This window comes from Rhinolophus sinicus, linkage group LG03, assembly GCF_036562045.2.
Source record: "Rhinolophus sinicus isolate RSC01 linkage group LG03, ASM3656204v1, whole genome shotgun sequence".
NCBI classification, from domain to species: Eukaryota; Metazoa; Chordata; class Mammalia; order Chiroptera; family Rhinolophidae; genus Rhinolophus; species Rhinolophus sinicus.
Genome location: NC_133753.1, coordinates 98,065,120 through 98,074,707, shown reverse-complemented (window position 1 = coordinate 98,074,707; position 9,588 = coordinate 98,065,120). Strand labels below are relative to the sequence as shown.

The following is a 9,588-nucleotide window of genomic DNA, read 5'->3' as shown; positions in this document are numbered from 1 at the left end:
CTGAGAAGGGGAAGAGGAATTGGCTTCATTAGCTAATGAATTTCTTTGGGGTTAAGAGCCCCTCAGAGATTGTGAGCAAAGCAATGCATTGTCTAGCAAATGAAGTGGTTTTCTGGGTCCCTGGTCAGGATCCCCTGCAGGTGGTCTTCCAGCCTTGATGAGCTTCCAGCCATGATTCTGTAGAGCTCAGGCATTGACGGGGCCCCTAGGGAGCTGACAGAGGAAGCTGCAGAGCAGGATGAGGGGTCTGGGAGTGCCTTGATCCTCAACTCCTTGCCACGGCTTCCACACAGTTTCTTTCTACTTCTGTGACTGTAGCTCCAGCTGGGCCTGAAGAACAGACCTCTCTTGGGTATCACGAAGTTCCGTGGGCTGAGCCAGAGATGCAGAGGGTGGGATAAATGGAACAGTGCTGGATGGAATGGAAGCCCAGCAATTGCTCCCTCGTCTCCTACCTGTTCTGTTACCTAAATACCACCATTATAGCATCAGCATTTTGGGCTCAGCATTACCCTGCCATGTGCCCCATCCTCACACAGCTGGATTTAACTCCCTTACCGGTTATTCATATCTTGCAAGGACCTGGCTGATCAGATCGATTTCCCACAGATTGCTTTTCTGTGTTCAGGTATGGAAGAAAGAGTGACAGTTTGAGTCTAGGTCATAACAAGGGTCAAGTGTCCAGAGAATTACCATGGGCAAGTGCTGGAAACGTAGACCAGGAGACATGTAACTTGCTGTGGAGAGGATTCAGGGGAGCTGCCCAGAGGAAGTGGTGTTTTACCTGAGACCTAAAGTAGGGCAGTTTAGAAGTAGAGGTGGGCAGGCCTGGTAGGTTCTGCTGTTAATTGATTCTGCTTTCTATTCAGATCGGATGGGAGCTACTGAAGGGGCAAGGTGGTGATAGATTGAGAGTTTGCATTTTTGAAAAGACCGCTTTGGATCCCACAGGGTGGAGAAAGAATGGAGGGAATGGCAGGCTAATGGGAAGAAGTCTGGAAGCTGTTAGTGCTCTAGGGAGCACTGGTGAGGGCCTAGAGGGGGATGTGGCAGTGGGGCTGGACAGTGTCAGAGTAACGTGTCCTTGCCCCTTCAGTCTATTCTCAGCCCAGTAGCTAGAGTGACCGTCTGACTCAGGCCCATGGTATCTCCATCTCACACAGAGGAAGTCCTGCTTCTCAGGGGGGTGCTCCCTGCCCCCAGAGGCAGGGCTGTCCTCCATAAGCATCTCATCCCCTGGGGGCACTAATTTCCAGCAAAACTCCCCAATCAGAAGACCCCCGCACATTTCCAGTGCCCCTGGTACTGCTTCCTCCTTCAAGGACCAGGTGCAGGACCTTTCAAGGAACTTGCTGTTCCCTCTGCCAGGTGCACTCTTCTTCCAGATATCTGTGTTGTGATTCTCCCCCCCCCCCTTTTAAGTGTGTTTTTTCCAGGACCCATCAGCTCCAAGTCAAGTAGTTGTTTCAACCTAGTTGTGGAGGGCGCAGCTCACAGGGGCCCATGTGGGGATCGAACCGGCAACTTTGTTAAGAGCACCGTGCTCTAACCAACTTAGCTAAACAGCTGCGGAAGTGTGCCCTGATTCTTGATTCCACACTCCTGCTTCTGCTCAGTGTCATTTCCAAGTGAGGACTTCCCTGACCACCCTATCTTGAATTGCAACCTGCCCCCTGAGATTCCTACCCCTTCTCTGCTTTGTTTTTCTCTGTAGTAGGAGTCACCCTCTGACATTCTTTGTGCATTATATGTCACCAGAATAGGATGTAAACTCCGTGTGAGCAGGAGCTTGTCAGTTTTGCTCACTTGCATATCAATCACCAGCGCCAGTGCCTGGCACATAGTAGGCATTAGGTAAATATTTGTACAATGCATGAGGTGGTATCTGACTGGAGTGAGAGGCGAGGGGGCAGGACGAGGCTGTTTTCTGGCCTGGACCAGCGGATGGATGGCGGTGCCATTCGTTGGGCTGAGGAGCCCTGCGTGGAGGGTAGGTAATATGGTTGGGTGAGGACAGGTAGAGCTAGACACGCGAATAGAGCTTTTCCTGCCGCTTTATCCTACACCGGGAAGGCTCGGAAGGGATCGGGACAGCGTCGGAGGCAGCCAGCCAAACGAGCCGGGCGGCGCTGGGGCTGCGTGTCCTGCCACAGGCGTGGACCCAAAATACGGACACACGCAGGCACCCGCTCGCAGGCAAAACCCCAGCTCCGCACGCAAACCTGGGTCCTTTGCACCGCTCCCCCCCCATTCAATTACACGCCCTTGAGGCTCCGCCGCTCTTCCCTCTTCATCCCCACCTCCACGCCCTAGCTCAGCCAGAGTGGCCCTGTAAGAGCCCCGCCTCCTGACTCCCTTCCCGCCTTGCGTGACTGCCCGGACCCCACCTGGACCGGGGAGTTGGGCGGCTGAGTGGCTGCGCGGCCCTTGTCACGCAACTGCCCGGCACCGCGCCCCCGGCCAGGTGGGGCCGGGATTGTCGCGTGACCTCTGCTCCCTGAAGGGAGGTTCCAGACGCGTGCACGCTAGCCTGGGGAGGCATCTGTGCCGGGCGCCCCCGCCTCGGTCCCTGGGCCCCCTCCCCTGCCCGGCCCGAGGGCCTTCCTCTAACCTTTTCTTTGGTCCCCGGGAGCAAGCCGCGCAGTCCCCCTATTTTTCTGCCGGGCCAAAGCGCTAGCAACCCCGGGAGCCAAGAGGGAACCTGGAGGGCGGGTGAGTCCCGGCTGGAGCTACCCCAGGTTTGCAGCATTCAGAAGTGGCCCTAGAGGCGGCGCCGGGCCGCTAGCGAGCGCTCCGCGAGACTGCAAGTTCTCCATCCATTCCCGCCGCTGGGTCAGGGAGCGCGGACTGCTGCTAGTTTCCCGGGCTCTGGGGGCTTTGGGAGGGGGAAGGGGCAGCCCATCGGCGCCTCCGGCCTTCCGGCCCGGGTGACCTCGAGGCAGGGGTCGCCGCGCTTCTCACGCGAGCCTGCATTCAGTAACCCGGGGGAAGGAGGTCATCCCACGGCAGCCCCGCCCTGCCTGCCTGGCCCCCGGTGCCCTAGTAGTTAGCGGGAGGCACTTGCACGCCCAGTCTTCCAGTGGGTACAAAAATGAGGGTGAAGGGTCCCCGTGCCCGGGGATGGAGGCCCTCCATACCCTCTCTTCTGGCCGTCCTGGGACTTCTCCCCAAACACCCTCCTCAGCTGGTCTCTGCGCTGTCCAAGGGGTACGTTGGAACAGGGGATCCCAGGTGTCCCCAGCCCTCATCCCTATATGTGCCGACACTCGGATGAGGAGACTCCATAGCGGGTTTTCACCTGTCGCGGTGAGGCCCCCTCCTCCACTTCCGGTTCACCCTAGAGCGAGCATCCCGCCTCAGGCCGCCGCTCCCTCTGTTCCATCGCAGCGCCAGGGGGCGTGGCCACGCCCGCAAACCGTCTATAAAGGTGGCAGAGCCTTCACCCTCACTCTGGAGGTGACAGTTCCTTAGAGCCTTCACTGATCTTCTTTGGGGTCCCTGGCTCCAGAGACCACTCTTCCCAGCTCAGCACAGCCACAGGTGAGTGCGGGCGGCTTCTGGCTTGCCCCTTCCCTCTTAACAAAAGGAACACTTTGATACCTCCAGGTCTTCCTACCCTGTTTCCCCGAAAATGAGACCTAGATGGACCATCAGCTCTAATGCGTCTTTTTAATTATTATTATTGGGGAAGGGGAACAGGACTTTACTGGGGAACAGTGTGTACTTCCAGGACTTTTTTCCAAGTCAAGTTGTTGTCCTTTCAATCTTAGTTGTGGAGGGTGCAACTCAGCTCCAGGTCCAGTTGCCCGTTTTGTAGTTGCAGGGGGCGCAGCCCACCATCCCTTGCGGGAGTCCAACCTGCAACATTGTGGTTGAGAGGATGCATTCCAACCAACTGAGCCATCCGGGAGCTCAGAGGCAGCTCAGCTCAAGGTGCTGTGTTCAATCTTAGTTGCAGGGGGCGCTGCCCACCATCCCTTGCAGGACTCCAGGAGTTGAACTGGCAACCTTCTGGTTGAGAGCCCGTTGGCCCATGTGGGAATCCAACGGGCAGCCTTCGGAGTTAGGAGCATGGAGCTCTAACCACCTGAGCCACCCGGCCGGCCCCCTCTAATGCGTCTTTTGGAGCACAAATTAATATAAGACCCGGTCTTATTTTACTATAAGACTGGGTAATAAAATATAATATAAGGTAATTATGTAATGTAATATGATATAATATAATATAATATAGGTAGTCACTGGTCTAGCTCCTCAGAAAAGAAGGCTAAGAGTGGCCCTAATGACCAAGCAGTCCAGTTCCCTAGAGGGGAAACTGAGGCCACAGGAAGGGCAGGACTTGCTCAATGTCCTACAGCTAGTACCAGAACTCTAGACTTAGATGGCCCCCGTCTCAGGGCCCAGGCTCCAGCTCTAACCCCCACTGACTCTGAATGCCTTGGGCCTTCTCCCTCAGGGTCACCTGGGAGGCTGGAATAAGGACACAGCTGCCCAAGCTGGAAGCATGTGCAGTCCCTCCTCAGGCTGTGTGATGAGGGCGGGTTCTCCCTGGGTGGTCAGGGTGAATGGAGGAGGCAGGTTGGATTCTTACCAGCTGTACACACCTTATCTAAAAGCTAGCCCTGGCTGGCTTGTCAGAGCCTACATGTGCTGACCAAGGCCAATCTGAGCAGGAGTCCTGGGCATGCTGCCCAGGGACCTTCCATATCCCCTCAACTGCCTTCTTTGTCCTCTGTTGGGGAACAATCAGTGTGAGAGATTGTCAGCTGCCGGGCGATGAACCCCCAGTCCCTGAAAACTCAACCAGTCACATCTCTCTTGGCCTCCTAACATCTTATAAAAGCTGGAGGTCCTTGGGGCACCCAATGTGTGGAAGGGGACACCATGGCACACCAAGGCCTAGCAATGTCCCCAGTTCACTCAGGGAGTCAAGGCTTTGTGTGTATGCTTTGGGATCCGGCTACCTTACCATCTCTGCGCTGATCATGTCCAGGCAGCCTCCCTGGACAGACAGCTGTAGTGGTTGAGGTAGGAACCACACAAGCTCCCCATCTTGGGCAGCTCTTCTGTGGGGAAACCTCATTCGTCAGACTGTGAGATTCCCCTGGTCAGAGCTGGGTTTTCTCTTCTCTGAGATCCAGCTGGGCACCCTGAGTCAGAGATCACGTCCCACTCCCTCTCTCGGGTGATATCACTGGAGCCCACAAAGGTAAAATGACCAGTCCAAGGCCATGCCACAGAGCCTGGAACACTGGATCTCCTGCCCTCCAGTCCAGGGCACCAGGAAGCTATCCCAGTCAGAGCCCAGTGCCTTGGAGAGAGTAGTCCATGAATCTGCACACCCTTTGTTTCAACCTCGGTTAAGTTCAGATCCATTCCTAATCTCCATTATGTCAATCTGGAGTTTTCTTGCAGCCCGGGCCTGGTGGGAGCCTTTCAATTAGTCTCTGCTCTCCCATGATTGGCAAATGAGGAAGATCCAGACTATTCATTCATTCACTGAGAACTGAACCCAACAAAAACCCCGGCCTGGATTTCCATGACTGAGAACCTTAGTCTAGTTGGTCTCCAGCTGCTTTTAACCTGTGGGTCAGTAGAGAGCTGGGGTTGAGAGCAGTATGGCTTTGGCAGTGGTTTTCCCATCTCCGTTACCCTCTCCACCCTGTCCCAGGGTCTGGAAGGATTTCCTAGAGCAGGAGAGAACTAAGGATTCTGGGAGAGTTCCTTTTCATCTATTGATCTGACTGCTCTTCAAAGGGAGGGAGCTTTGACCAGCACGCTGACACTTTAGGACATTGGCTCCTCACATCTCCCATTCTGATGTCTTGATCTTTCCTCCTGCCCACCTCTCAGCAGCTACCTTACCATCTCTACGCTGATCATGTTTTCTGTGTTCGGACTCACCATCCCCATCTCGGCCACCGAGCTTCTCCTGGCCTCTGCCATCTTCTGCCTGGTATTCTGGGTGGTCCGGGCCTGGCGGCCTCAGGTCCCCAAAGGCCTGAAGAGTCCACCGGGGCCCTGGGGCTGGCCCCTGCTCGGGCACATGCTGACCTTGGGGAAGAGCCCACACCTGGTGCTGTCACGGCTGAGCCAGCGTTATGGGGACGTGCTGGAGATCCGCATTGGCTGCACACCTGTGCTGGTGCTCAGCGGCCTGGACACCATCCGGCAGGCCCTGGTGCGGCAGAGCGATGATTTCAAGGGCCGGCCTGACTTCTACAGCTTCACCTTGGTCTCTGGTGGCAACAGCATGACCTTCAACCCAGACTCTGGACCAGTGTGGGCTGCCCGCCGGCGCCTGGCCCAGAATGCCTTGAAGAGTTTCTCCATCGCCTCAGACCCGGCTTCCATGTCCTCCTGCTACCTGGAGGAGCATGTGAGCAAGGAGGCCGAGTACCTCATCAGCAAGTTCCAGGAGCTGATGGCAAAGGTTGGACACTTTGACCCCTACAGGTATGTAGGGGTGTCAGTGGCCAACGTCATCTGTGCCATATGTTTTGGTCAGCGCTATGACCACGATGACCAAGAGCTACTTAGCATAGTCAACCTGACTGATGAGTTCGGGAAGATAACTGCATCCGGGAACCCAGGCGACTTCCTCCCTATCCTCCGTTACCTGCCCGGCCATACCTTGGATGCCTTCAAGGACCTGAATGAGAAGTTCTTCATCTTCACGCAGAAGATGGTCAAGGAACACTATAAAACATTTGAAAAGGTATAGGCTGGGGAGAGGCAGGTGGGTGGTGGGGAGCAGGTGGGGTCGGGTGTCAGGGGGGCAGAGATAACTGGGCCAGCATGGGGTTTGGCAGGCTCTCGGAGCCTCCACCCTGGGGTTTTGAAGCCAGTAGTGGAGGGGATTCCATTCATGGTAGGGAAATAGAACTTTTTCTTGACCAGTCTTTCTATCTTATCAGACAGCAGTATTTACCCTACACCAGTTGTGGGGAGCAGGAAGAGCTCAAAAGTTCTTCTCCTGGTCTCCTGAGAGAGAGAAGGGTAAAGAGCACATCCACGTGATAATGATACCAGACTCTGTGTCCCTTGAGTTGGGGCTGCCAGTATTCTGAGGCAGGACAGAGCCTTGGACAGGCAGAGAGAAGCTGGGATGGCAGCTTTGGGGGTGGCGGGTCACCTCTTGGACAAAGGTGCCAGGGATGGTGAGGAACCAGGCCTGGATGGAGAGGTAGGTCTGGGATCAGGATCTTGCTCACCTGTGGGCCTTCCTTACCCAGGGCTACATCCGGGACATCACAGACAGCCTGATCGAGCACTGTCAGGACAGGAGCCTGGACGAGAATGCCAATATCCAGCTGTCGGATGAGCAAGTTGTTACTGTCGTCTTGGACCTCTTTGGAGCTGGTAAGAGCTGCTCCGCGGTGCCTTTCCTGCGCCCAACTGCCCTGACCCACCAACCACCTAACTTTTCCCTCTGTTCTCCATTTGCCAGGGTTTGACACAGTCACAACTGCCATGTCCTGGAGCCTCCTATACCTAGTGACAGCCCCCAGCGTGCAGAAAAAGATCCAGGAGGAGCTGGGTAGGTGGTTGCCTCCTTCAAAGTGTTCAAGGCAGGGCCCTGGCTCAAGGTTTGGGTGGCCCTTCATCTGTCTGGTCCTCTGTGCTCTGCAGACACAGTGATTGGCAGGGCACGGCAGCCCCGGCTCTCAGACAGACCCCAGCTGCCCTATCTGGAGGCCTTCATCCTGGAGACCTTCCGACACTCCTCCTTTGTCCCCTTCACCATCCCCCACAGGTGAGGCCCCATGGATCCACTGCTGTCTGGTACTGGGCCTTACGTCAGTGCATGTACCTGATCAGGGCTGGTGGGAGGGACGTGGTATGGGAGGCAGGGATATCTCCTTGTGGCCCTGAGCTTGACTGAACTTCTTCCCTCCTCAGTACAACAAGAGACACAAGTCTGAGTGGCTTTTATATCCCCAAGGGGCGTTGTGTCTTTGTGAACCAGTGGCAGATCAACCATGACCAGTAAGTTGAAAGGGGGCAGCGGAAATTTCACCCACTTCTGAGCTTTAGACCTCGCAGGGTCTAAAGGGGACAGCACCCTGGCCACTTGCCTATTCCCTATTCCTGTGGGCTGGGGTGCAACCCATTAGATGCTTCTGAGCCTTCAGGCTGCCACTTCAGCTGCCACACTCTGATTACAGAAAGCTGTGGGACAACCCATCTGAGTTCCGGCCAGAGCGGTTTCTCACCCCCGATGGCACTATCGACAAGGCACTGAGTGAGAAGGTGACTCTTTTTGGCCTGGGAAAGCGGAAGTGCATCGGTGAGACCATTGCCCGCTTCGAGGTCTTTCTCTTCCTGGCCATCCTGCTGCAGAAGCTGGAGTTCAGTGTGCCACCGGGTGTGAAGGTGGATATGACCCCCATCTATGGGCTGACCATGAAGCATGCCTGCTGTGAGCACTTCCAGGTTCAGTTGCGCTCTTAGGGGACTGAGAGCCCTGAAGCCTGGACTCTGTCTTCCTGGCCCAGCTTCCCGGACAGGCCAGCAGCTGACCTAGTGAGGTCTAAGCTTTGGCCTGAAACCCACAGATATTGGTCTGGCTGATTTTTTGCTGTCTGGCTATGGGCAAGCCTGAGGGATCATGCCTGCCCTCCACCCTGGACTTTCCCCTCTGCATCCTGACTGCAGACAGTGGACACTGCAGGGGCCACACAGGCGTTGACGGCACCTTCTGAAGTAGTGCTTGAGATAGGAGGCCTGTCGGGTTGGGAGGTTCTCAGGCCTCTGAAAACCTCTGAGGAGTTCTCTGGAAGCCCCCGGGCCCAGCAGCTGGCTGGCTCTCTGTGGGGGCTGACTGGCTTGAGAAACACTGAGAACAAACCATACCAGAATCTGTCCAACCTCTTTGCCGATCGGGAACCATCAAGAGTGAAGGGAAGAGGCAGCCCAGGAGACTGACACAGAGGTGGTCCCCCGCTTAGACAAAGCCGAGCAATCTGACCACACTGGTCTGGGACACTGCGTAGGGGGACTGACGTCCTCTATGCAGGCAGTCGCCAGCTGCTTCCTGGCCTTCCTAGGCCTCGTTCCTGCCCGGGAGGAGCAGAGAGCAGAGGGGTCCCATATCCAGGCACCATCACTAGATCGGGAGTGAGGGGATGGTAATCCAGTCACCTTCTACCGGTCTCCTTTCTCAGTGCCCTGTATTAACACATCTTTTTAAAATGTTTGTATACAAGGAGCTTTTCATTTTAGCCTGCATTTATATTTGCATGTTTGCACTTCTCATGTAAGAGCTTAAGAACAATTTATTGAATGGGATAGAAAATACCCATGTGTCCAAAAACATGTAGGAAACATCTTCCTGAGCTAAATAAAGATATTATCCAGAAGTCCTATAGGTGGAGGTTCCTGAATTGTGAATGAAGCTATCGTTCACCCACATTCCCACCCCGTGCCCAGTCTTGTAACAAGTTTTACTGTGGGAAGAAGAGGAGGAGGCGGGGAGGAGGCGAAGCCACTGCTCTCGGCCAGCTCACACACGGGCTGGGGACACTGCCTCCCTCCCTCTCTAACCGACCACACACTGATGGGCAGCGCTTTCTGGACCAGGCACTA

General features: G+C 55.5%; 1 protein-coding gene across 3 annotated transcripts; it reads left to right on the top strand.

The window, feature by feature from the left end:
* Positions 1 to 2,420: 2,420 nt before the first annotated feature.
* On the top strand, positions 2,421 to 9,368 carry CYP1A1 (cytochrome P450 family 1 subfamily A member 1). Of its 3 annotated transcripts, XM_074328285.1 has the most exons (8): positions 2,421 to 3,540; positions 3,953 to 4,192; positions 5,854 to 6,718; positions 7,236 to 7,362; positions 7,451 to 7,540; positions 7,633 to 7,756; positions 7,903 to 7,989; positions 8,169 to 9,368. In XM_074328285.1, the coding sequence occupies exons 3-8, from the start codon at positions 5,882 to 5,884 to the stop codon at positions 8,452 to 8,454; spliced, it is 1,551 nt and encodes a 516-aa protein (XP_074184386.1). In that variant the 5' UTR covers positions 2,421 to 3,540; positions 3,953 to 4,192; positions 5,854 to 5,881; the 3' UTR covers positions 8,455 to 9,368. The 3 variants fall into 3 exon arrangements, with proteins under 3 accessions (XP_074184386.1, XP_019606590.2, XP_074184385.1); XM_019751031.2 differs by lacking the exon at positions 3,953 to 4,192 and having other exon boundaries at positions 5,857 to 6,718; XM_074328284.1 differs by lacking the exon at positions 3,953 to 4,192.
* Positions 9,369 to 9,588: the final 220 nt, after the last annotated feature.

Excerpts from the sequence above, each read along its gene's own strand:
- CYP1A1 (XM_019751031.2), top strand. The coding sequence starts at position 5,882 with ATGTTTTCTGTGTTCGGACTCACCATCCCCATCTCGGCCACCGAGCTT. Across the intron at positions 6,719-7,235 it reads ACTATAAAACATTTGAAAAG|GGCTACATCCGGGACATCAC; the intron begins GTATAGGCTGGG and ends TTCCTTACCCAG. Across the intron at positions 7,757-7,902 it reads CCCTTCACCATCCCCCACAG|TACAACAAGAGACACAAGTC; the intron begins GTGAGGCCCCAT and ends TTCCCTCCTCAG.